Source organism: Bacillus rossius, chromosome 2, assembly GCF_032445375.1.
Source record: "Bacillus rossius redtenbacheri isolate Brsri chromosome 2, Brsri_v3, whole genome shotgun sequence".
In the NCBI taxonomy this organism is placed as follows: domain Eukaryota; kingdom Metazoa; phylum Arthropoda; class Insecta; order Phasmatodea; family Bacillidae; genus Bacillus; species Bacillus rossius.
Genome location: NC_086331.1, coordinates 131,999,281 through 132,024,602, shown reverse-complemented (window position 1 = coordinate 132,024,602; position 25,322 = coordinate 131,999,281). Strand labels below are relative to the sequence as shown.

Genomic DNA, 25,322 nt, shown 5'->3' with positions numbered 1-25,322 from the left:
ATCATCTGGTGGAATTTCTTCGCCGGCTCGTATCAAAATATTATGCAGCACTGCAGTTGCCACAATGATTGGGAAAGCATTCTCTAGGCTGACTTTCAGTCCTAAAGCTAAGACTGGAAAGCGCCGTTTCCAGCATCCAAACATTCGTTCTACTGGATTCCTAGATCGTATTTGCGATTCGTTGTAAAGATGTTCCTGACGACTTGTGGGATTGTTCAATGGAGACATTAGATATTTGTTACAACCATAGCCTGAATCCACAAGCAATACCGAATCTCCATATGCTCCTCTTTCAAAGAATGCTCTTCTATTACTGTTATTAAAGACTGTACTATCGTGTGTGGATCCAGGCCATCTGGCAACAATATCTTTGAATTCCACATTTGGGTCACAAATGGCTTGAATATTGATAGAAAAGTACCCTTTTCTATTTCTGTACAACTCTGCATTTTCTCCTCCTGAAAAAAAATATTTTCTGTATTAACAATATGCCTTGACATATCATTCACTTTGAACCTATGCTCAATGATATTCTTAACAAACCTGGTGACTGTATTCTGACATGGGTGCAATCCATTGCACCAATAGCCCTGGGAAATTTTGCAATCTGATAAAATTTCATTTGGGCCGAATGAATTTCTTCTCTGGTCTCAGGAAATCTTATGAATTGAGGCCGAAGAGCAGCGATTGCGCAACTAACCCTGTGGATTATTCTGTGTGCTGTGGGTTTACTACAACCAACGTAGTCCCCAACAGACAGCTGGTTACATCCCGTTGCATAAAAACGAAGTGTTGCAAGAAGTTGATTCATGGGTGAAACTGACATGTTCCTAAAAGTAAAAATAAATACTGTTAGTAATCTAGATTTAATTAGAAAATTTAAATGGATGTTTAGAATCAAATAAACCTACCTGTCAGAAGGGAACTCTAGTTGGTTTTCAATATGTTCAAGTACAAACATAGCCGATTGTTTAGAAAGACGAAAGTGAATCTTGAAATCATCCTCGTCATACAATTCAAAATAATCGCTTCTTTCCTGAATCCATCGTGGCCGACGTTCGCGAAAATGTTCTTCATCATCACTGTCCTCAAGAATTAAATTATACATCGCCCGAGCCATATTTCCTCCAAAAATATAATGCATGCTGTGATGTGTTTGTTTATTTTTACATCTTTATCCAGATATTCTCACTTTATCCACCAAATTCCGAGGTTTAAGTATTCTATCTCGATAATATCAGAAAATCGAGATAAAGTGTGTGATGAAACACAACAACTAGAACATCGAGATATTTTTGAACTTTATCTCGATAAAATAGCATTATCCCTGTTGGTGAAACCGGCCCTAAGAGTTATAGTTAAAAAAATTTCTTCGTTAAATTAATAAACATATTTGAATTAATGAGTGCAAATAAAAGTAAGTTTATCAATTAAATTGTAGATTTCATTTCACTCCTTCTTTGTATCCATACGAAATAGTGATAATTCAATAAAAATGATTCAATTTTATTCATAAAACTATGCAATCATGTCATCAATGTTTTGTTATGACGTTGTCACGTTAAACTATCGTCCGTAAACAGACTTTACAGACAACCAATTTTTTTTTTGTAAAAATGTTCACATGCTATCAGAGGGATTCTAGTATCCTGGACTTGCCCTTCCCACGTCTCCCACACACAACAAATCGTGTATACTTGACTTTTTCGTTGTATCCTCCTTATTTGTGTGCATAGCGTTTCCGCTCTGTTTGCCTATTGTGTCTTCTTTGTGTTGTTCATAGCTCTCTGATCACTGTCAATAATTTTTTTTTGTTTCTTTCATCGATATACTAGTTAATTTTTTGAAAACTTTTTTCTTATTGTTTTCTTAATGAAAACCTACCTCAAAATGTCATTATTAGTTTTAAGGCCATAAAATGGCCCGCTTTTTTGTGTTTTGTAAGTTTTAAGATTTTTTTTTTGTCTCCGTTGATTTCCAGACGAACGGGCCCTTTGTGTGGGCCTTTATTCGTAGTCTCAGAACAAATCACTTACTGTTCCTACCGAACACGCGCGCTTTTTTGTCGTCGGCGCAAGAATCACTCGTGCTTCAGACCACTGTGTGCCGATAATGCGCCATTTCGGCACAATTATTTCTAATAATAATAAAAATTAGAATAATTCCTAAATTAATTTTTTTACTCTAAACTTATATGCCCAATTTTCAAAACTTCTTCGGCCTAGTGTACGGCCGGACCCAAGCTTCTTTGGTGTAGTGCACTCGTCCCCTTTTTTTTCCTGACTCGTCAACCGCAGTTTTATCCGGCTAGTCTTGGCCAAGCAGCCGGCTTCATATTTTTCCCGTGTGGATCCCAGTGGCGTAGTCAGGATTTGTGTATGGGGGTGTTAAGAAGAATGCCCCCCCCCCCCCCGTATTAAAGCGGGGGGGTCCTCCCCCGGGAAAATTTGGATTTTAAGGTGTAAAAAAGTGCTATTTTAGCAGTTTTCGGTTCTTAAATTTAAATATTGTTATGGTAAAAATTTTATTAATTTTTATATGAAATTTGTTTGAGTGATGAATAAGAAATAAATTAAAGATTTGGTGCTAAAGGGGGGGGGGGGTTTAACCCCTACCCCCCCCCCCTGGCTACGCCCGTGGTGGAGCCATGCCCCGGGTGTCAGTAGCCAACACCCGCGGGACTAAAAGAAACGCTTGCAGAAGGCAGCTTGCCACCCGCCACCCCCTCCAAGTGACAGCCTGACATCGGCGAGATTCGCGAGCCACGCTGCTCTTGTTCCCTACCGTCCAAGCACGTCAGTGTCTCCGGTGGAAGCCCTTACCACCAGGGTAAGCATTTCTCTCCGGCACCCCCCGCCCCTCCCTGGCCCAGGGTGTCGGGAGCCAACGACCCCCGATGACCCCGTCCGTGCGCGATTGGTCGCCATCAGGAGGCGCGACGTTTGAACGGTCTCGCGCTCGAGGCCAACAGTCCTGCATGCCCGCGACATCTAGCGAGAGCGGCCAGAACTTCTCTCCGCCAGAGCGCAGCACGGCTCTCTCCCACCCGGGCCATGTCTGAAGGATCGACTCTGCTCCTAGTCGAGCGGCCGGCCCTCACCTGTAGTTACCCCGCGAACCGCCAGAGCGCAGCACGGCTCTCTCCCACCCGGGCCATGTCTGAAGGATCGACTCTGCTCCTAGTCGAGCGGTCGGCCCTTACCTGTAGTTACCCCGCGACCCGCCAGAGCGCAGCACGGCTCTCTCCCACCCGGGCCATGTCTGAAGGATCGACTCTGCTCCTAGTCGAGCGGTTGGCCCTTACCTGTAGTTACCCCGTAACCCGCCAGAGCGCAGCACGGCTCTCTCCCACCCGGGCCATGCCTGAAGGATCGACTCGGGCCTAGTCGAGCGGTTGGCCCTTACCTGTAGTTACCCCGTGACCCGCCAGAGCGCAGCACGGCTCTCTCCCACCCGGGCCATGCCTGAAGGATCGACTCGGGCCTAGTCGAGCGGTCGGCCCTTACCTATAGTTACCTCGCGACCCGTCAGAGCGCAGCACGGCTCTCTCCCACCCGGGCCATGCCTAAAGGATCGACTCTGCTCCTAGTCGAGCGGTCGGCCCTTACCTGTAGTTACCTCGCGACCCGCCAGAGCGCAGCACGGCTCTCTCCCACCCGGGCCATGCCTGAAGGATCGACTCGGGCCTAGTCGAGCGGTCGGCCCTTACCTGTAGTTACCTCGCGACCCGTCAGAGCGCAGCACGGCTCTCTCCCACCCGGGCCATGTCTGAAGGATCGACTCTGCTCCTAGTCGAGCGGTTGGCCCTTACCTGTAGTTACCCCGTGACCCGCCAGAGCGCAGCACGGCTCTATCCCACCCGGGCCATGCCTGAAGGATCGACTCGGGCCTAGTCGAGCGGTCGGCCCTTACCTGTAGTTACCCCGCGACCCGCCAGAGCGCAGCACGGCTCTCTCCCACCCGGGCCATGCCTGAAGGATCGACTCTGCTCCTAGTCGAGCGGTCGGCCCTTACCTGTAGTTACCTCGCGACCCGCCAGAGCGCAGCACGGCTCTCTCCCACCTGGGCCATGCCTGAAGGATCGACTCTGCTCCTAGTCGAGCGGTCGGCCCTTACCTGTAGTTACCCCGCGACCCGCCAGAGCGCAGCACGGCTCTCTCCCACCCGGGCCATGCCTGAAGGATCGACTCTGCTCCTAGTCGAGCGGTCGGCCCTTACCTGTAGTTACCCCGCGACCCGCCAGAGCGCAGCACGGCTCTCTCCCACCTGGGCCATGCCTGAAGGATCGACTCTGCTCCTAGTCGAGCGGTCGGCCCTTACCTGTAGTTACCCCGCGACCCGCCAGAGCGCAGCACGGCTCTCTCCCACCCGGGCCATGTCTGAAGGATCGACTCTGCTCCTAGTCGAGCGGTTGGCCCTTACCTGTAGTTACCCCGTGACCCGCCAGAGCGCAGCACGGCTCTCTCCCACCCGGGCCATGTCTGAAGGATCGACTCGGGCCTAGTCGAGCGGTCGGCCCTTACCTGTAGTTACCCCGCGACCCGCCAGAGCGCAGCACGGCTCTCTCCCACCCGGGCCATGCCTGAAGGATCGACTCGGGCCTAGTCGAGCGGTCGGCCCTTACCTATAGTTACCTCGCGACCCGTCAGAGTGCAGCACGGCTCTCTCCCACCCGGGCCATGTCTGAAGGATCGACTCTGCTCCTAGTCGAGCGGCCGGCCCTCACCTGTAGTTACCCCGCGACCCGCCAGAGCGCAGCACGGCTCTCTCCCACCCGGGCCATGCCTGAAGGATCGACTCGGGCCTAGTCGAGCGGTCGGCCCTTACCTGTAGTTACCCCGCGACCCGCCAGAGCGCAGCACGGCTCTCTCCCACCCGGGCCATGCCTGAAGGATCGACTCGGGCCTAGTCGAGCGGTCGGCCCTTACCTGTAGTTACCCCGCGACCCGCCAGAGCGCAGCACGGCTCTCTCCCACCCGGGCCATGCCTGAAGGATCGACTCTGCTCCTAGTCGAGCGGTCGGCCCTTACCTGTAGTTACCCCGCGACCCGCCAGAGCGCAGCACGGCTCTCTCCCACCCGGGCCATGCCTGAAGGATCGACTCTGCTCCTAGTCGAGCGGTCGGCCCTTACCTGTAGTTACCCCGCGACCCGCCAGAGCGCAGCACGGCTCTCTCCCACCCGGGCCATGCCTGAAGGATCGACTCTGCTCCTAGTCGAGCGGTCGGCCCTTACCTGTAGTTACCTCGCGACCCGCCAGAGCGCAGCACGGCTCTCTCCCACCCGGGCCATGCCTGAAGGATCGACTCTGCTCCTAGTCGAGCGGCCGGCCCTCACCTGTAGTTACCCCGCGACCCGCCAGAGCGCAGCACGGCTCTCTCCCACCCGGGCCATGCCTGAAGGATCGACTCGGGCCTAGTCGAGCGGTCGGCCCTTACCTGTAGTTACCCCGCGACCCGCCAGAGCGCAGCACGGCTCTCTCCCACCCGGGCCATGCCTGAAGGATCGACTCGGGCCTAGTCGAGCGGTCGGCCCTTACCTGTAGTTACCCCGCGACCCGCCAGAGCGCAGCACGGCTCTCTCCCACCCGGGCCATGCCTGAAGGATCGACTCTGCTCCTAGTCGAGCGGTCGGCCCTTACCTGTAGTTACCCCGCGACCCGCCAGAGCGCAGCACGGCTCTCTCCCACCCGGGCCATGCCTGAAGGATCGACTCGGGCCTAGTCGAGCGGTCGGCCCTTACCTATAGTTACCTCGCGACCCGTCAGAGCGCAGCACGGCTCTCTCCCACCCGGGCCATGTCTGAAGGATCGACTCTGCTCCTAGTCGAGCGGTTGGCCCTTACCTGTAGTTACCCCGCGACCCGCCAGAGCGCAGCACGGCTCTCTCCCACCCGGGCCATGTCTGAAGGATCGACTCTGCTCCTAGTCGAGCGGTTGGCCCTTACCTGTAGTTACCCCGTGACCCGCCAGAGCGCAGCACGGCTCTCTCCCACCCGGGCCATGCCTGAAGGATCGACTCTGCTCCTAGTCGAGCGGTCGACCCTTACCTGTAGTTACCCCGTGACCCGCCAGAGCGCAGCACGGCTCTCTCCCACCCGGGCCATGCCTGAAGGATCGACTCGGGCCTAGTCGAGCGGTCGGCCCTTACCTGTAGTTACCCCGCGACCCGCCAGAGCGCAGCACGGCTCTCTCCCACCCGGGCCATGCCTGAAGGATCGACTCTGCTCCTAGTCGAGCGGTCGGCCCTTACCTGTAGTTACCCCGCGACCCGCCAGAGCGCAGCACGGCTCTCTCCCACCCGGGCCATGCCTGAAGGATCGACTCTGCTCCTAGTCGAGCGGTCGGCCCTCACCTGTAGTTACCCCGCGACCCGCCAGAGCGAGCGTGAGACACCCCCCCCCCCCCCCCGCGTCCCGGCGCCATTTTGAGAGATTCCACGGGCAGCACTCGGGAGAGACGTGTCTTCTCCGCGTCTATAGCCAAAGCTAGAGAATAAGAATCGGGAACCGTTTCGATATAGCATGCAGTCGGCTCTCGGCATAGCCAGTTTGGCTCTCTATTAAATTTTGAGTCTTGGCTGCCCAGAATAGTTTAGTTTCCTTTTTTTTTAAATTTTTTTGTCAGCTTCTTTGTATCCACCATGACTACCGCGATCTTCCGCGACGCGCGTCACCTGGACTACTTTAGGGACCGCCCGGTCCGACTACACCCCGCAGCTTCGACGGGGTCCAAGAATTACATCCAAGGAGTACATGCAAGAGTCATGGATCACAAAATTAAAATCTCAAGAATTAGGACGGAACTTCGCCGCCAAAATTAGAAGTCTGTGATTGGGCGCGTGGAGTCACAAGATTCCTCCCCACACACCGGTCAACATGCAAGTTACTTCGTAAATCGATTTCCTCTGGACTTTTAATCCCCAGAAACATCCGGTGCCAGGACCGCCAGTTTACAGGACATAGTAGTTGGTTAAATTCATTTTAAAAGCAAATTAAAAATGTAATGGTCTTTCTTTCGAGCCTGCGAGCTCACGTAAAACCAGGGTCAAGTTTAAGAGACATGGTTGTTTTTCTTTTTATATGTATTTTTTTTCCTAAGGCTCCTTTCTGTTTGTAATTAATGTATTTTAATACATGTGTGCTTAAAGATAAAAAAAAGAAAAAGCTAAGTAAATAATTTTAGTAAAAGGGCAGTTATATAAATCAAACCACCAGTCTTGTTATTTCATTATTATTCATCCTCGATCCACATAGCCTCCTAGAGTTCCTAGTAGGTTATAAGTAAATTCCTTTGTACGACATCTGGGCATCTCTGTGATAATTGTTGTGTTTTTTTTTGTTTGTGGGCTGACGCTTCCAAGGCATTATTTTTACTTATTGATTTATTGAGTGTTTATCTGAAGCCCAGCGTACGTTACAACTGGCGGGCGATGCGCTAGGTTGGCCGGAATCACAGTGTCCATTTAAGAATGTCTTAGTTCCAATGGTATATCCTAACAGTTTAATTTATACTGTTGACAGCAAATCAAATTGAAGGTAAACTAACCTAGTTTTAACTAACAAATGTCCAGTATGTGCACCTATAGTTATACGGCACACATCCAACCTAAAGTCAAATTCTTGCCACACTTTGGTTAACAAGTCTGGAGTAATGGAAGCAATAGCCTCTTCAATTCTATGTCTCAACTCTGGCAAATCATTAGGTAGCGGCGGAACTTTTATAACGCCCCAAAGGGGAAAAAAATATCGCATGGCGTTATGTCAGGTGACCGTGGAGGCCAGCGAAAAAGAGCTCTGTCGTCTCGACCATTACGACCAATCCAACGGTCAGGGACTTCGACGTTCAACCACTCTCGTGCAAAGAGATTGCAATGAGGAGGGGCTCCATCCTGTTGCCAAATAAAGTTTACAGGCGCACCCTCTGCTAACTGGGGAAAGAGCCATTCTTTCGCGCTGCGAGCGAGAAAACAACAAAGCAGTATTCGCGAACGCGCTTATCTAAAACTGTTTGAGTTACTCTTTAGTTGTGACCTTGAACCAACACGCTACAACGCCTGCAGATGATACCATTTAAATTTATAACTGGGAAATTCTTTTATGGACATGCTGTAGAATGACAATGGATGGCTTTGCTTGCGTTGCGGACTGCCACCTCCACGCAGGGCGTGGCCGAGTTTGCTCGCGGTGCTGGGGAGAACTGTGTGGTGTGCGAAGTGCTGTGAGGTGTGCGAAGTGCTGTGTGGTGTGCGAAGCTCTGTGTGTTTTGCGAAGTGCTGTGTGGTGTGCGAAGCTCTGTGTGTTTTGCGAAGTGCTGTGTGGTGTGCGAAGTGCTGCGCGGTGTGCGAAGTGCTGCGCGGTGTGCGAAGTGCTGCGTGGTGTGCGAAGTGCTGCGCGGTGTGCGAAGTGCTGCGCGGTGTGCGAAGTGCTGCGCGGTGTGCGAAGTGCTGCGCGGTGTGCGAAGTGCTGCGCGGTGTGCGAAGCTCTGTGTGTTTTGCGAAGTGGTAAGCGAAGTGCTGCGCGGTGTGCGAAGTGCTGCGCGGCGGAAAGAGAGCCAGCAGCTCGCAGGGCGAGCGGGGCCGCGGATCGCCCGGCACTTACCCGTAACGACGGCAATTGCACGCGTCACGTGCTGGGCGCTGCACTACCCGCGCCGCAAACATGGACCCTGGCCCGCCTCCGCACACACAACTGCCGAGCACAATCAGATATTACGACCTCAACCGGGGTTTCGTAACGTCCGCCCTGTCACCCGTTCTCGACAGTTCTAATCGTTCCCTGCTCCCCGTTAAAATGGAAATTTAACTTTTAATATGGTTTATTATAATTTGTATTTGGTTAAATACAACTTTTTATGTATAGCTACCTAGCCTACGTCATAATTCCTAACTTTTAGTATTAGGACAAATAACGTCCTTCAACAGACCTTACACGCCACATGCAAGAATCAAAAGAAGCACATATTTCAAAGAATATTTCTACTGTGTATATTCTACTCTACTGCACAAAGCTCAGCAGCTTGAATTGGAATATTTTAGGGTATCTTAGGCCGTTTTTAAGAATCTTGGGTCTTTTAACGGCAAAATATTCGAGGAAGTTATAATTTCGAATTTTAGAATTTTCGATAAGACATTTTCCCTTAAAATAGGAATATTTTTAGTCTTTAATTACAGTTTTTCAATATGATTGTCAATATGGTTGACTAGATGGTGGATGCTACGATTTGGTGATTTACACTTTTGTACTCTAGCGGATTATCAATTAACCCATATATTGTGGCAGCACACACTAGCAGATGATGTGTGTTATACGCGACACTAGACCTTATAGAAGCAAGCATTGGACACAAAGATGGCGGTAGCGCACTTAAGCAGACGACGTTTGCAATATGCAACAATAGACCTTCTAGTAGCAAGTGTTTAAATAAAATATGGTGGCTTGGCCTCCAAAAGGTGCTGTTATTATTCCTTCATATTAAAAAAAAAATTGGTTAGTTTAAATATGTGTTGTTTTTATACATGCCTTATTTAATTCTTAGTCTGGCTCATGTCTCGATGGACGTGTGGTCAGAGGTCCGACCTGCCCCGGTTCCGATGTATTTTGTATAAAAAATATTAAAGTTTATATGTCAATACGGGTCATATTAACCCTGGTAAGTAATGGAACATCGACCGTACGTTCATTAGAAGGAGCGATGATGGCACTCTCTTAGAACAAACAGCAGAAACAAAGATGGCGACATCCAGCAGAATAGTTCGAGATGGTGTCCTCCAGCAGACGGAAAAAAGATAGTGACCTCCAGAAGACGAAAACAAGATGGCGGAAAGTTCAAGAAAATAAAATGTTGCAATCCAGGACGGTAGCTGTGTCGTCGTAATCCAAGAATGTGGAATCCAAGATAACGGCTATGATGTCATTATCCAAGATGGCTAAATACGAGGTGATAGTTGTGACATCATAACTTAAGATAGTGTAATCCAAGATGGCGGCCAGGGTCAAGGTCAGAGGTCAATGTCAAGTTCATCCAATATGGTGGCCGTGACAAATACAAGATGGCAGATCACACAATCACCATAAAACCCTACACCCTGGCACTGGAGGAACCAATAGGCTACATACTATTAATTTATTTTTCCTTAATTCCGAAACTTTTTGTATGCTTTTGTTTTTTAATATCTAAATATTTTTTTTTAATAAGTGACGGCTTGTAGAAATATTAACATTTATCACGTGATAATTGTTTCTGTCGTTGGCGCTTTGGTTTTGGTATTAAAACTTACGATATTTAAAAAAAATCCAAGCATTATTTTTTTCAATATTTTTCACACAATTCTCTGATATAAGAATTAAAAATATAAAAATTGCAAATACATATTTTTAGTGAAGTAAAAATGATTGGTTTTGGAGTATTGGAAAAATTAGTTGTAATTAAGCAATACATTAAAAGGTTTTTGTAACAAAAGTATCAAGAAATAAACTATTGACCGTAACAAAAAGTTCAATAACGAAGCAGTGGACTATGTTGTTTAATATTTTCGATATATTTACTTTTTGTAATTTAGTAAAATTTTGTAAAATAGTGCCTACAAAGAATTTGATGAATTTGGAAGAGATGAAGAGGAAAGCATTAACTGAATGGCTAAGCATATAAAACTATATACGATGAATCCGTATGATGTAAAACGGATGGGAGTTAAGTCTTTGGCTGAAAAATTAAAAACAAAATATTATTACTGGAAATCTGGAAATGACTTTTGTTTGTCCAGCTAGATTTTTTGACGTGATAACGTCTTATAAATCGATGAACGCCGGCTTCACGCACGTAAAATTGTCATGTTCCGCCTGAGCTGAGCGTGCAAGAACCGGCCAACCACCGTGCGAGAAAATCTTCTATAATATCAAACAGGTTAAGGCGGGCTTTTTAACTAATTGTTCGTGATTATATTTAAACAAATTATTTAAATTAAATTTTTCAAAAACTGTAAATAATATTTGAAAATTAAAATGTATGCAATTTTTCATCAATGTTTTCTTATGACGTTATCACTAGAGACCTGTAAAATTCGCGGATTCATTTCGCGATAGGATACAGTCCAAAGACTTTTGACATTATTTTGCTTCAGTGAATGGGCCACAGTTTATCTGAAGGACTTTGGGCCAATGAAAAATCTTTAACAGAAGAATTAGCGAATCACTATCATTCCAGTCAACAGGTGTTACGAGTCGGTAACCAATCAGCAGATGTAATTTGCACGAGTGCGTAGAGGATCATGGAGTCTATCCTTTAGGGATTTGAAATCGCGAATTTTACAGGTCTCTAGTTATCACGTGAAATTATCATCCGTAAACCGACTTTACAGACAACCCCCTTTTTCCCCCCTGAGATGAAACACCGTGCGACGCAGGGAAGCGAAGGGCGGATGTTTTCAGCACGGCCGCTGGATGGTCAGGGCCACGCTCCAGATACAAGTGTCTGCACCGGGGTCGTTACTGGTCATCGCGCGCAGACCGGCGGTCATCTCAGTGCCGCGTCAGTGCTGTGTCCGTGCGCGTGTGCCGTGTGCCGTGTGCCGTGTGCCGTGTGCCGGTATAGCTCCAGCCACTCCGACTCCTGTGCCGCACGCCCTGTAACCCTTGTCGCAGTTCTGGACACACGTGCGGAATGCTAGCCTAACTTCGTGCCTGTCACGTCATTTCCTCCAGACCACACGTGTGCGCTCTCAGCTGAGCACACGACCCAGAATTATTCTCCTCCGATGCATGGCTGGAGTGATAAGTTTGTTTGAAGTCCTCACTTGTCTCGCACCTTTGTTTCGGGAACAGCCTTTTTGACGTGACAACGTCTAACAAATCGATGAACGCCGGCTGCACGCACGAAAAAGTGTTCCGTTACGCACATTTTTCCGTTACGCTGTGTCCCGTTACGCTCACTGTACGCTCGCGCCGCATCTATCTCTCTTCCACTCGACTGTTTATGAAGTGAAGTGAAAAGTTAATGTGTTTTTCATTGCCTATTACAACAACAATTTCGGCAATAAAGGTTAATTATTCTTGCATTTTAACAATCTGATTACTAGTATAATTTCAGGTATTTATTCTTTTATTATTAAAATAAAAATGATTCAATTTTATTCATAAAGTATGCAATCATTTCATCAATGTTTTGTTATGACGTTGTCACGTTAAACTATCGTCCGTAAACCGACTTTACAGACAACCAATTTTTTTTTCTCTCTCCGAACGACATTTCATTACACTTCGGGGCGGTCGTTTCAGAGGAGCTTGTAACTTTTTGCCGAGTCTATCCCAACGTGTTCGTGTCCATGCACATCCTTGAAGTATTTCCTTATGCTTATTGCATAACGCGATGCTACCCTGTCCTGTTGAAGCCCGATTGTACCTGGGCAGTCTGGAGAGCTCTAATTGCTGTGGGCTGGGAAAACATTCTCGTAACATGCTGTAAGTAGAGATCTGTAAAGTTCGCGGATTCATTTCGCGATAGGATAGAGTCCAAATACTTTTGACATTATTTTGCTTCAGTGATTGGGCCACAGTTTATCTGAAAGACTCTGGGCCAATGAAAAATCTTTAACAGAAGAATTAGCGAATCACGATCATTCCAGTCAACAGGTGTTACGAGTCGGTAACCAATCAGCAGATGTAATTTGCACGAGTGCGTAGAGGATCATGGAGTCTATCCTTTAGGGATTTGATATCGCGAATTTTACAGGTCTCTAGCTATAAGTGTGAGGGGATACTTCAGTGGTGTCTTCGGATACAAACGAATCTGGAAAAATTTAGCGAGTTTACAAGCTTTTCAGACATGACCACCGCCAAGCCGTTCGCAATGCATTTTTGCTGCCGTCACGCCAGCCATGTTGCGAGGGATGTTAACATCGTTCTTGGAATATGATAATTCTGAGCCGTAAACACGTTTATGTGCACACAAATCCTTTGGAGTAAAATATGGCTTTATGTGGTAGGCTAATTGTCATACGCAGAAAGTTAAACTAACATTTCGCATGTGTGTGTACAGTTCCGAGGCGGTGACAACTTTTTTTTATAATTTATACAATGCGAATAAGTTTTCTACTAAGTAAAGGCAGCAGATATGAATTGCGAGTTGTTAAAACATAACGCTCTTAATAACTTGTTAACATAAATACAGATTTGCTTATTATTATTAGCTCCATAATTTACTGTAACAATGAAGTAACGTTAAGTTTCTGCCAGGGAATAATGTAAAAAAATAATCAAACGTGATTTATTAACTATAAGTTATGCGTATAACTTTTGAATGTTTTTAGAAAAAAACGTTTATTTGGATGTGCATCCGATCATAGTTAAATTCGATGATTATGCTGTAAAATTTCTGGAGAAATAGAATTCAAATTTGGTTATCTCTGCATAAGATTTTACGTTTGCTCCTGCTATAACGCTAACAAGTGAACTAAAAAATATTTTGTTCGCCCCAAATTATACTGGAAATAAAAAAAAATAGGGAAAGAAATCAAAAGTTTTTGTTTTTTTGTTGGTCTTTGGGGGGTTAAATCTAGCCTAAACTTGTTGCGTATATTTTTATTGGTACTAGTATTTGTTAAGAGATTTCAAGCATATGCTTTGTTACTAAAATAATTCTTTTAACATCAATAAAGTTTTAAGATCCATAAAAGCGTAATTCGTTTCATGCAGCTTTATAATAGTTTAGTCTTCACAACGCCATAAAAATTTCTTTGGCCAAATTGCATGCTACTAAATCGAATGTTTTACCAGTAGAGAGGTCACTTAATAAAACTTGTTTCAGTCTCCGCTACTAAATTTTAAAAATAAGAAATTAATTTCTTATGAATGCAGAATTATTTCATACATGTTTACAGAAGTTTCATTATCTCAATTCATTACCATCAGTTGAATAATGTTATAGATACCTGAGATATTTAAATTAACTAAATGTTCACTTGCCGGTTTTAAAACTGAAAATAAATTTCATAAATGTATGTTACATGTTCTTTAGGTAAATTTATTTTTGAATAATGCTCTGTTTTTTTTACCACAAATTGATTTTTAAATATAAGTTATTAAAACAATTAAATTCGTAAACGATCACTTACAGTAAATTTAGGTTATTTAAATATTACCGATTATATTTTAATATTTAAGTTAAGTTTTTTTGTAAAACAATATTTATCTCGAACTGTTATAGTTAACAAAAATATTGTCTTGAATGGGTGATCACAAAATATATTAAAATCGATTAAGTGATGGGTGTTCAGTAAAATTAAATTAATATGTTTGAAGTAAACAAAATCTTTATATAAGCAGTTATCAAAGCAAAATTAACAATAATACATTTCCATAGAATTTTTAATGAATTAAATGTTAGTAATGTCATTGCAGTTTCTTATTAAACGAGTTATCTTCAGTTATCTTCGTTATTGTGATTGTTGCTCAAAAATATTTGAAGATAATCAAATAACCAATTTCAATTGAATATGTCACGAAGAAATTTTAAGATGAAACAAATTTGCAAAAACGTGGAAATAGCGAAAATTCTCAACGAATGTTTTATTTTGTTTTCATAAATGAATCCAATTTATTTTTGTTGTATACACTAGTGTTCTTTATTTTTATTTATTTATTGCGTGTCATTGAATTAAGCTCTTTGTAAGGTATAACTGCATGTCAGTCAATCCTTTTGGAAGTACATTTCTATTCAAAATCATTCAAACATTTTTAGTTCTACTTAGTTTTATACGCGTTGATTAATAATATTGTGTTTTTATTTTCCGTAATGTTACCAATGTGTAATACGGGTGATTTCCAGTGAATACAAAGGTGGTTCTTTGCGGTTTGAATCGGTTCAGACTTGCGGTGAGCTGGGTTTCTCATTGGGCGCTCTTGTTTTCCCCGCAGAGAAAATGACGTCATAATTACGTCACTGTCCGTCTTACGCGTCACCGTTCGTCCGTCTCACAATGGCCTGACGTCATCAATACATTCAACTTTTTTTTCATTAATCAAGTCGATGTAATGAGTTAGATTGTTTGTATTTTATCAAAATTGTAATCTAATTGGTTTATGTATGATTTGTAATGCTTTACTTATTGATAACTTATTTATGAAGATATCGGTTTTTATGTATATGATGGTGTATATAAATAACTTGTGTTTGTATACACACTTCTACGATCAACTTTATTAGAATTTGTTCAGGCAGATTTTTTTACAATATGCTATTGCAAAAGCGAAACATATTCAAATTCTTGATATCATTGTTGAAGTTTCGGCTCAAAATATTTATCTTATAGCTGGGTTATTTTAGGTACATTTCTAATCTTTACAAAAGTATGACTTTATAGGGATGATAATATTTTTTTAAAGTAAGCTGATTTTACTACATTTTTCCCAGTTAATAATATAAAAAGGTTTGTGTATGCTTATGTACTCGCGTTAGAAGTCATAATTCTATGACATACCTAAAAATAAAAGCCTGAAACATTTTCAAACACTTAAGGGCGGTATTCCAAGAAGTTCGGGAAAGGTAGCGAATAAGCACTGCCTTATTGGGATACAACCGTAACATTATCGCAGGCCAGATTCTAGAACGATTTCAAACCAAATCCATGTAAGGTGACAGATCGGCAACTATTTCAATGAACGGTGCCCTGCGCGAGGCTAGAAACTGGTTCCAACGCATTCTAGCGGACGTTTCACATCCATCGATACAATTGTTATGCCAAAAATACTAGAGATAGCAGCACCATCGCACATAAATGGAACCGTCTTTCTTATTTTCTCAGGTACTTTTTAAGTTGCGATTATTTCTCTTTATGGCCATTGAAGTGTACAAAATTTATTCCAGGATAGTTTCGCTACCATAATGTTTCATTTGGCACACCAGTACGCTTGTTACGTCCTCCGATATTCACGAAAGTGACTATATACGTGTTAATGGCGCCAGACGTGAGTCCGCCATATGGACGAAATCACCAAAGACGTGAGCTCTGCGCATGCGCGGAATTTGGGCAACAGATAGGTCACGGATGAGACACCAAAATCCGTTCCCTAAAAATAAGGGACTGACCGTGTCCTATCTAAGGGTTTGGAAGCGGTTTTGTGCTCTTGGAATACGGTTATGGTATAGGTGTAGCATATTCAACTCCTAAATCCTTACCTTTGTGTCTCAAAATACTGGTCTTTCATACCTTCATACTAGGTAAATGTTTGTATTTTGGTTTTTGCTTACATAAAGCTTTTAATACTTTCTACAAACAAACCTTAACCTTACTGAGCTTTGAGCTGATTCAACATTTAAGATTTATCAATAAAAATTGTACCAAGCAATTCTTTAATTCAACATGGCGTCAAATAAATGAAACAATTTCTTGAACCTCTATCTCTTGTTTTAGATATTAACTACAGGATTATCTTAATTTTAAAACCAGCATTCTAACTTTTTTTTTTTTATAATTTACCGTCATTTCTTGTCATGACAATAAATGATAAAAAAAAAGTATTACAGAATGGTTTTGCCGTTATAAAGTTATATTTTTTGACGCGATAACGTCTTATAAAACGATGAACGCCGGCTGCACGCACTAAAAAGCATGACTCATTGTCACGTTCCGCCTGAACCGGGCGTGCAAGAACCGGCCAACCACCGTGCGAGAAATCTTATATAATATCAAACAGGTTAAGGCGGGCTTTTTAAAAGCAGCAATTAAACATTTTTTTTATTTATCTGTCCAATTTCGTCATTTCAAATTAACAATTTATTGACACTGATTTCAGTTTATTTATGTAACTAATTGTTCGTGATTATATTTTTAACAAATCGTTTGAATTAAATTTCCAAAAAAAAACCGTAAATAATATTTGAACATTAAAAAAAAAAGTATGCAATTTTTCGTCAATGTTTTCTTATGACGTTATCACGTAAAATTATCGTATTAAACCGACTTTACAGACAACAACCCCCACTTTTTTTAAAATATAATTCCTATAAGCTGTGCATGTCCTGTGATGTTCACGAAGTCAATACGTACGGGTGAATCACGCCTCGATCTCGCTGTTGAAGAAGTGCGACGGGGGGAGAGGTCGGCGGTTGGCGCTCGAGGCGATGCGCACCGGAGGCCCGAGGGGCGCGTGAAGGAGGCGGTCCGAGGAGGTCGGGGGAGGAGTGGGGGAGGCGGTTGGAGGAGGAGGAGTGGAGGAGATGGCGCCGCTGCCACCCGTGCGGGAGGAGATGGGGGAGGAGGAGTCGGACTCGGAGTGGGAGGACTTCGGCCGCCTGCTGGAGGAGTACCGGGTGCGACGCAAGGTCCTGCCGCCGTCGCCGCTGCTGTCGGCGAGGCACCACAAGCCGCGCCAGGAGGCCTTCTACCCCTGCCCGCCGCCGGCCGCCGACGCCTTGGAGGACTTCGACTATGTGCAGACCGTGGTGAGCGCCTCTGCGCCTCTGCGCCTCTGCGCCTCTGCGCCTCTGCGCCTCTGCGCCTCTGCGCCTGCACTGCTGTTCGACCTACCGCCTTGCAGCACGTGCGCAGAACTTTGGCGGTCCGACCAGGCCTCTCCCGTCTGCGACATCAGTTCCACTGACGGAATCTACAATTTCATACCGATCCCTTGTCACTTCATTCCAAAACTTCTAGAAAACTCTTTTACCATTGTAGTTACAAAGTGAGTTAAATTAGAATTTCCTTTTTTTTTGACGTGACAACGTCTAATAAATCGATGAACGCCGGCTGCACGCACGAAAGTGTCCCGTTACGCACATTGTCCCGTTACGCTGTGTCCCGTTACGCTCATTGTACGCTTGCGCCGCATCTATCTCTCTTCCACTCGATTGGAACAACCATCGATTTGACTTTTTTCGAGGCACATTAAACTTGAAACACTCCCATTCGTTTCCTACTTTTCCTATCATCGTCCTATCCTCAACAGAATAACACAGATTGGAAGAAGTTAAATAGCAAACACGTATAAAAGTTATAGTTAAAATAATCTCTTCGTTAAAGTAATAAACATATTTGAATAAATGAGTGCAAATAAGAGTAAATTTATCAATTAAATTGTAGATTTCATTTCACTCCTTTGTATCCATACAAAATAGTGATCATTCAATAAAAATGATTCAATTTTATTCATAAAAGTATGCAATAATTTCATCAATGTTTGATATGACGTTGTCACGTTAAACTATCGTCCGTAAACCGACTTTACAGACAACCAATTTTTTTTTTAAATATTTTAATCTAGAAGTAGAAGTTGCTTGGCTTCTAGGTTTCCAGCCGCGTCCAAGGCGAATATATAAAACCGACGTTTCGGTCAACATTGCAGTCGCCATCAACAGGGTAACGTCGGTGATATATTCGCCTTGGACGCGGCTACAACCCAGAAGCCAAGCAACTTAGCACTTTATTATTTTTCTGCAGGGCATTTTGATACAACAAACACGAGAGTTTTTTAGGTTCGTACAACACTTATATTGCAATTTTAATGGTTTTCCACAGTTGTTATGTCATCGCATAATATAGAACTGCTAAGTATTATTCCTCGCATATATTAAAATACGCTATATCTTGTTTCATTGATTATTTTATTTTCAACGCTTCTTCCGAAGAGTTATGCCTATAACATAGAAATGTTTAGAATCACTGTCGGGTGAAAATTCCTGATCGTCTACCTCCGCGAAGTTGCCTGAAGGTTTGCCAGGAGAATGGTAACACTGTGCCTAAAAATGGGAGATTCTCATCGTTGAACGATGAAATTTGTGACTCAATAAAATAACTTATATTGAGAACAGCAATGCTCGAGGCCAGTAAAAGCTTAGGTGTATATGACAGCAATCGTAAGAATGAAGCATATTTTATGCTGCCTGTGTTTTGCAAAAATTTATACTTTTGTTGTGATTCAACACCCATATTCGTTAAAAAAAAAATGCTAATCCCTTTGCATTTATTTTAATTAAGTTCAGTGACTTAAATTAAACTAAAAACTATTCAATCTATGAATGTAAATTTATTTCTCTGGATAATTATCTCGCCGTTCTGTTGCTAACAGCGTGTGGTTTAAACCATTGTTTTACATTTAAAAAAAGTTATTGTTTTATGTATACGCATTTATTGCAATGTCGAGTGCAGCACATACTTCACTTAAAGCGACAGCCTGCACTCGCTTGCTCTTCGCACGCAACAAGTCTGGAAACTGCAGGCATGCCAACAGAACGTTCGGAATGTCCACGCACGCAGTCCGCAGTCGCGCGCATTCACACGCATTCACACGCATTCACACGCATTCACACGCACACTTGAGTGTGTGGCGCTCCAAGAGCGGCCTTGGCCCTGGCAAAAGCACAAAGTGCGCCTGCGCTCCGAGTAAACACCACGGTGTGTTCCGTAATTCAACTTACATTTTTGAAGTGAGACCTCTTTGCTGAGGAGGGCACAACTCCGACCGCACGAGGGGAACAGTGAGGCAGGTGGCAGAGGAGGAGAGTGCAGCAAGCGCTAGCGGTCGAATGGCAGACGGCAAGGAAGGGGGATAGGTACGTAGCGGAGCATGCTGTATGCTGGTTGTAGCGGCCGGAAGGGGAGACGGCAGGGGAGAGGTGGGAATTATCGTAACTCTGCTTGTGTTTGTCTACTCCTCGGTTTCCGTAACGGCCGACGATTGACTCATAAAAAATATTGATTCATAAAAAATTAGAAACTTAATTACCATAATTGATTCGTGTTTTCGTCAAATTTAACAACGAATTCCTTGTAAAATATATTTTAAAACAGTAACTTTGAATTATTGTTTTTTATGTGAGAGCACACCCGCATCCTTACTATTCTCAATTATTATTTGTTGTTCAATTAAAAAATACCAGTAATTTATCTCTGTCTATTCCTAATAGCATGAAGTTTCACTTCTTACGCTCGTCGACTCTACGCACACACTTTTTTTTTTTTACTATTTATTGAAGTGAAACTTCCTTGGGCAAGATGAGAGTAAAATTTACAGGCAGAATTTTAATGTGACATTTTTTTGAAACATTGTTGTGAAACGTTTCTGACGCGAAAAGGGCAGAGAATAGGTTCTTGGCTAAAGAGATATAAAGATATAACTATGATATCTATGTTGCTGGGCTCGTTTTCGTTCTACTCTTTGTGCGATGATTTGTTCCCAGCCCAAAAAATATATATAGAACTGAGAGAGATAGATGACCGGAAGAATAAGACAGAGTGTGTACATGCGTTTGTTTCAGAAAATAGGTATTCTATAGATTCAGCTGTGAATGCCTTGAATTTTATACTTGCTACCAGCGCGCTCACGTTCCTCCTTGTTCAACCAGCAGCGTAGAGAGCGCTGTTGACACAGTCCTTGCATTTCCAGCATAGATAGTGCTACGTGTTATGAATTTCATATTTTATTCAGAGTTTTGGCATGTTCCGATTGGCAGAATTGTTTTAAAAAACAGTAACACAGTTTTTTCTTCCATTATGGTGTATGTCAACAGTGATTAATATTTACTGTTATTTAATCATAATTAGAACATTGTCTTTCTATATTTGCCGTTTTCCCCCTTAAGATATATTTACGAGTCTAGGTTTGAATTGCCAAAAAGTTTCACTTCTATCAGGTGTTCTGAGTAACGCGTGCTCTTTTTATCTTTTGCATGAACAGTATTCAAAGATTATATTGTAGTTCCCCTAACAAAAAGTGAATGTTATTAAGTCCTTATTTCAAACTTAAGAAATGAATCCAGCTTCATTGAGTGAAAGAAATTTGGTAATGAATATAGTACAACAGTTATTATGTTATCTGGAAAAGTTTTGTTAGCCAAGTATAAGCTGTATTTAGTCTCAGAGCACAGCTTTTTATCAACTGTAGATAAAGGTTTGCTCGAATGTATCGTATATATAGTAATTTGGGTACGTTGCATGAACTGACAGAGCAATATTTTAATTTTCAATCTGCAAAATATATCACACAAATCATCTGATGAGATATTTTAAAAGTTACTATTGTGATACTTTATTAATATTTAGTTTTTTTTAAGGATTTTTCCATAACTTCAAACATTTTTGTTCTCAAAGTAAATGAGTGCAAACAGTGCAAAAATTACTTATTAAAAATGACTACAGCTAAAGTTATTTTTCAGGACCTGTTTCAACACCAATTTATACGAAATTTTAATTAATTATATAGTTCTTCCGTAAAATTATGTAACAATGACTCAATATCTTTGTGTTCATAAACGTTTTCAGTCCGCACGTTTTTTTTTGTTAAGATAGTAGGTACTAATGGTACAATGTGATAATACGTCGGGATTTTTTTACAAGGTAAATCCTAGCATGACATTAGTTAAGTAAGTAGCTACATTTGAAGTAAACTTATTGTTAATTGTTAAATGAATGTACATGTCAAGGAGGTTATGGCAGTTACTGTTTACTGTGTTTCATCATTTTTTACTGAAAAAGTCACGTGTTTTCTTAGAATGGAGAGCGGAGAGTGTTTGGCGTATGCTGGACTCTTTGATAGAAGCGCTGTTGCCAAAATTCCACACGACATGATAGGGATTGCTGAAAATTATTAAATTTAATACTTGTTCAATAAAAAAAAGTTGTGTAACTGTACGACATACCATCTACCGGTACTAACGCATTTTATTTCTTGACGTGAAACCATTCAGACATTGTTACAAAAGAACATACCTATTTAAGTTAATATTTTCCAAACATATACGTTTTCTAAACATATATTGTTATTAAAATTAAAATAGTTTAAGGGTGATAAGTCTGTACATTGAGTGAATTCATTAATAATTTATAGGAAACAGCTTATGGCATTATTAAGGACTGAAATTTAGGTTTTTAAGAATGTTTCTCTTTTGGGCTTTTTGTTCCAGCATCACTCCAAAACTACTGTACGGATTTCGATGAGACCTTTTGGTGTAAGGTGTTTGGATATCTGAAGACTAAGCTATAGCTTATGTATTTGCGAAATTTCGTCTTAAGGGGATTGGTGCAGGACAAAAAACAGTCATTCGTCAGAATTTGTTGGAAATGAGCTTAAGTGTTTTATAAATGCTTGTTTATTACTACTGTACGGCCAGCCAGCACGTATATAAGCTAGCGGGTGAGATTTGGCAAGTTAGTGGCGAGAGAGCTTCTGTGAGGGGAGGTTGTCGAATGTTGCAGCTCTGAGGCCTGCCATCTAGCGGGAATCTTTCGAAGGTCTTCCACAATATCGCCTTTCTCTCTCTCTCTTTCTCTCTCTCTCTCTCGCTCTCCAACACGGACACCCAACCAGCTCTTATCTTCGCTTCCCATCTCGCCCTATCCTTCATTCTCGGATCAGGTAGCCGCCCTTCCCCGCGTAGACTTTCGTGTTACTCCAGGAAACCAAGACAACCTGTGAAAAATTTGTCCAAAGCTGAATTTTTGTACTGTGGTAGAGTTGACTATGCTTGATAACATACCGAAAGTTTACCGCTGAAGACCTTGTGCGTTATCACCGAAAATTTGCATTTAAGTCCTAGGTGACAGCATCAGTCCATTAAAATGCTACCCATTTATACAGTTTTTAATTTTGACTGTCCGTAAACTTACCAAAATAATCTAGAAACTGTAATACGCCCTTTAATGTTAGAAAAAAATTTAAATTTTTAATATATATGATATAAAGCGATTAATTCACGACATATATTTATTTTATCTTTGCCACCCAGATAAAAATACGATTTACACCGATTTGAAGAGCCCAATAAGAAAAAATGTCTAAATAAATGTTTTTAATTATACTTTTATCTTTAAGATAGTATATTTATAAAGAGTCTAGCATAATTAGTTGCCTCATTAAAGCTGCCCGAGCGTTGCAGTGTATTGCGGCCGTACTGATCTTTCACGGCCGGCGGGCTTTGAAACACGCTGCGTACTGCGACACTCAATAAACTTGGTCTTATTTAGGAATTACTTAAAATATATTTAATGCATATGATAGGGTGTATTCATGTTACATCTATTGAGATATACATATTCTTTTTTCTTATATGAATGATTTTTGATACAATAAAATTAACAATAAACAATTTCTGCTTGGAACTTGTAAATCAAAATTCTAGTGGACCTCTGGTTTTATATATGTGTGTTCGTATTTTGTTACAAAAATTTTATTATTAAAAAATATTTTAATACCAAAAAATATAATTATTGTTTATTTCTAATACATTATATTATTTTAGATCAGAACTGTGCAAAATTTTAATGTAGCCTATATTATAAAATATATATATTTAATTATATGAAATTAGTTTACTACATAACAATTGAAGAAAACGATACACCGTAAATGTGCTTATTGAGTTTTGTCACTTTTATAACATAATTCATATGATAATATTATTTTTTTTCCAGAAAATAAATAAAACATAAGTTGTGTTGTAAAATGTATTGATAGAATTACATATTTAGTATTTTTTTTCTAAGTTAATTCATTGGAGTGCTGCGCCTAGCTTACTTCGTTGAATTGCTAGTGGCAAAGAGCGGTGGTGGATGTTTTTGCAAGAGTTTGACCGTATTTTATGACCCCAGCTGTGAGAGGGTGTTCGTCCCAGAAATCTCAACGTTCAAGGAAAATTACCTTTCTCTGTAGTCACGTACGGGTCTGCTACTCGCGCAATATCGTCAGTTTATCACAACTTTCCGGGAAGTTCTATTGTTATTTATTTATAATTTATAAATTAAAGAGTCGATCATACTAACATTTTTAACTAAGCAAATCGCATCCTGGAAGATTTTTATCTACGTAAGCAGCAAAAATCACTTGCAGTTAGGAAACTTTTATTCTTTCAGAGTAAAATTCAGTCTGGAATTACCATACATTAAAAACCTTAGTTTTCTGGAGCAAAAAAGTCCCAGCACGAGCGACTAACACTGCTGCACACACACTACGCATCTTGAAATACATCAGTGGTCAGACTATTGTACCAGACACTCAAAATATACACATTTAAACCTTTAAAAAAACACACACACACAGACAATATATATGAAGTGATTTTGACGCTACACTCAACATATTTATGTAACATGTAGTCAAATTTCTATAAAAGATATATTTTTCTTACCTTTTATGATTAAAATTACCAATTTAATAATAGGACGTTTAAACATTGAGGTGTTTATCACAGTTTCCATGTAGGACATTCTTTTATATTACTTTGGTGCCATAATGAGAACCGGCTTAAAAAAGTATTAAAGTTATTAAATTTACGAAACATTTTTGTGGATCATTGTAGAAATTATCATTAAGGACTCAACTGCTCATTATTGGTGTGATCACAAGGTTTCATCAGTAAACTTTTGACGTGTTACTAAGAAATTTTCATTCTACTACTGTACAAAAGTTTTGCTTTGGGATAATTTTCCATGTATTAAAAACCTTTGTTTCTTCACAGCGAAATTCGTCCCGACCCGAGCCTACTTCGGCAACCTCGCAGTAGTATACACTACGCGGCTCGGATCGCTTTAGTGGTCAGACACATTGTACCAGGCTCTCAACAAATAAACTAATTTAAAATTTAAGAACTAAATCATGATCGTAAAATGGCCGCCATGGTGATTTGCGAATTTATGGAGAAATAAAAGCAGTTAAAATCTTATGTAGTTTCCAAGAGACATTATTACATCACCAATCATCTAAAGTAACAGGTTTACAAAATTTCAACATATTCAGTAACTAGTCAGTTTTTTTACAAATGTGTTAGTATTAACAATCTGGACCATATCTAGTCTGTGAGGTCTGTATTGTTACAGACTATCTGTATTCCGGTATTTGGATTTTGAAGCTACTTAATGATTCGCTTTCAATGTCTATTAAAATATACCTAATGCTGATTGCAGGAATATTTCTACTCGATTTCAAAATTATAATTCCTGAACATTTGTAGCAGACACATTTCAATGTAACACTTACTGATTTTCGAGTTGTGTTGAGGTTTCACATGCGTGGCCCCTGCTCTGGTAACAATGAGTCATCACAACCGGTGCCGTCTGTACGAGCGTCTACATAAGTTATCCTGAAATATGTTCTTAAATATTAATTCAAGTGAATTCTTAAAATCCTACACACCTTATCTTAAGTGTCGTAAATGAATCGTTATATTTTATAAATCCATATAATATAGGAGCCATAATGGCGCGAAGCAATGGACGCGATGCGAATATTATATATATATTTTTTTACCAACCACTACATCAGTAAATATTTGTGGTTTCCATTCGCTATGAATTCAAGCATGTAACATGTGTACTGCTTCTTCAATTCGGCCACTGAAAA

At 41.8% G+C, this 25,322-nt stretch overlaps 1 protein-coding gene across 4 annotated transcripts in view; it reads left to right on the top strand.

Annotated features, from left to right (window-relative positions):
• Positions 1–25,322, top strand: part of LOC134529848 (chloride channel protein 2) — a 207,082-nt gene that overhangs the window by 121,665 nt on the left and 60,095 nt on the right. Inside the window, exons 1-2 of one of the 4 annotated variants that reach the window (XM_063364355.1) lie at positions 11,519–11,623; positions 17,074–17,436. The exons of 2 other annotated variants lie outside the window; for them this stretch is intronic. In XM_063364355.1, the coding sequence (XP_063220425.1) occupies positions 17,212–17,436 (225 nt within the window). In that variant the 5' untranslated portion in view covers positions 11,519–11,623; positions 17,074–17,211. Of the gene's footprint in view, positions 1–11,518; positions 11,652–17,073; positions 17,437–25,322 lie in introns of those variants that run through there. One more of the 4 variants, XM_063364356.1, reaches the window with a different exon arrangement.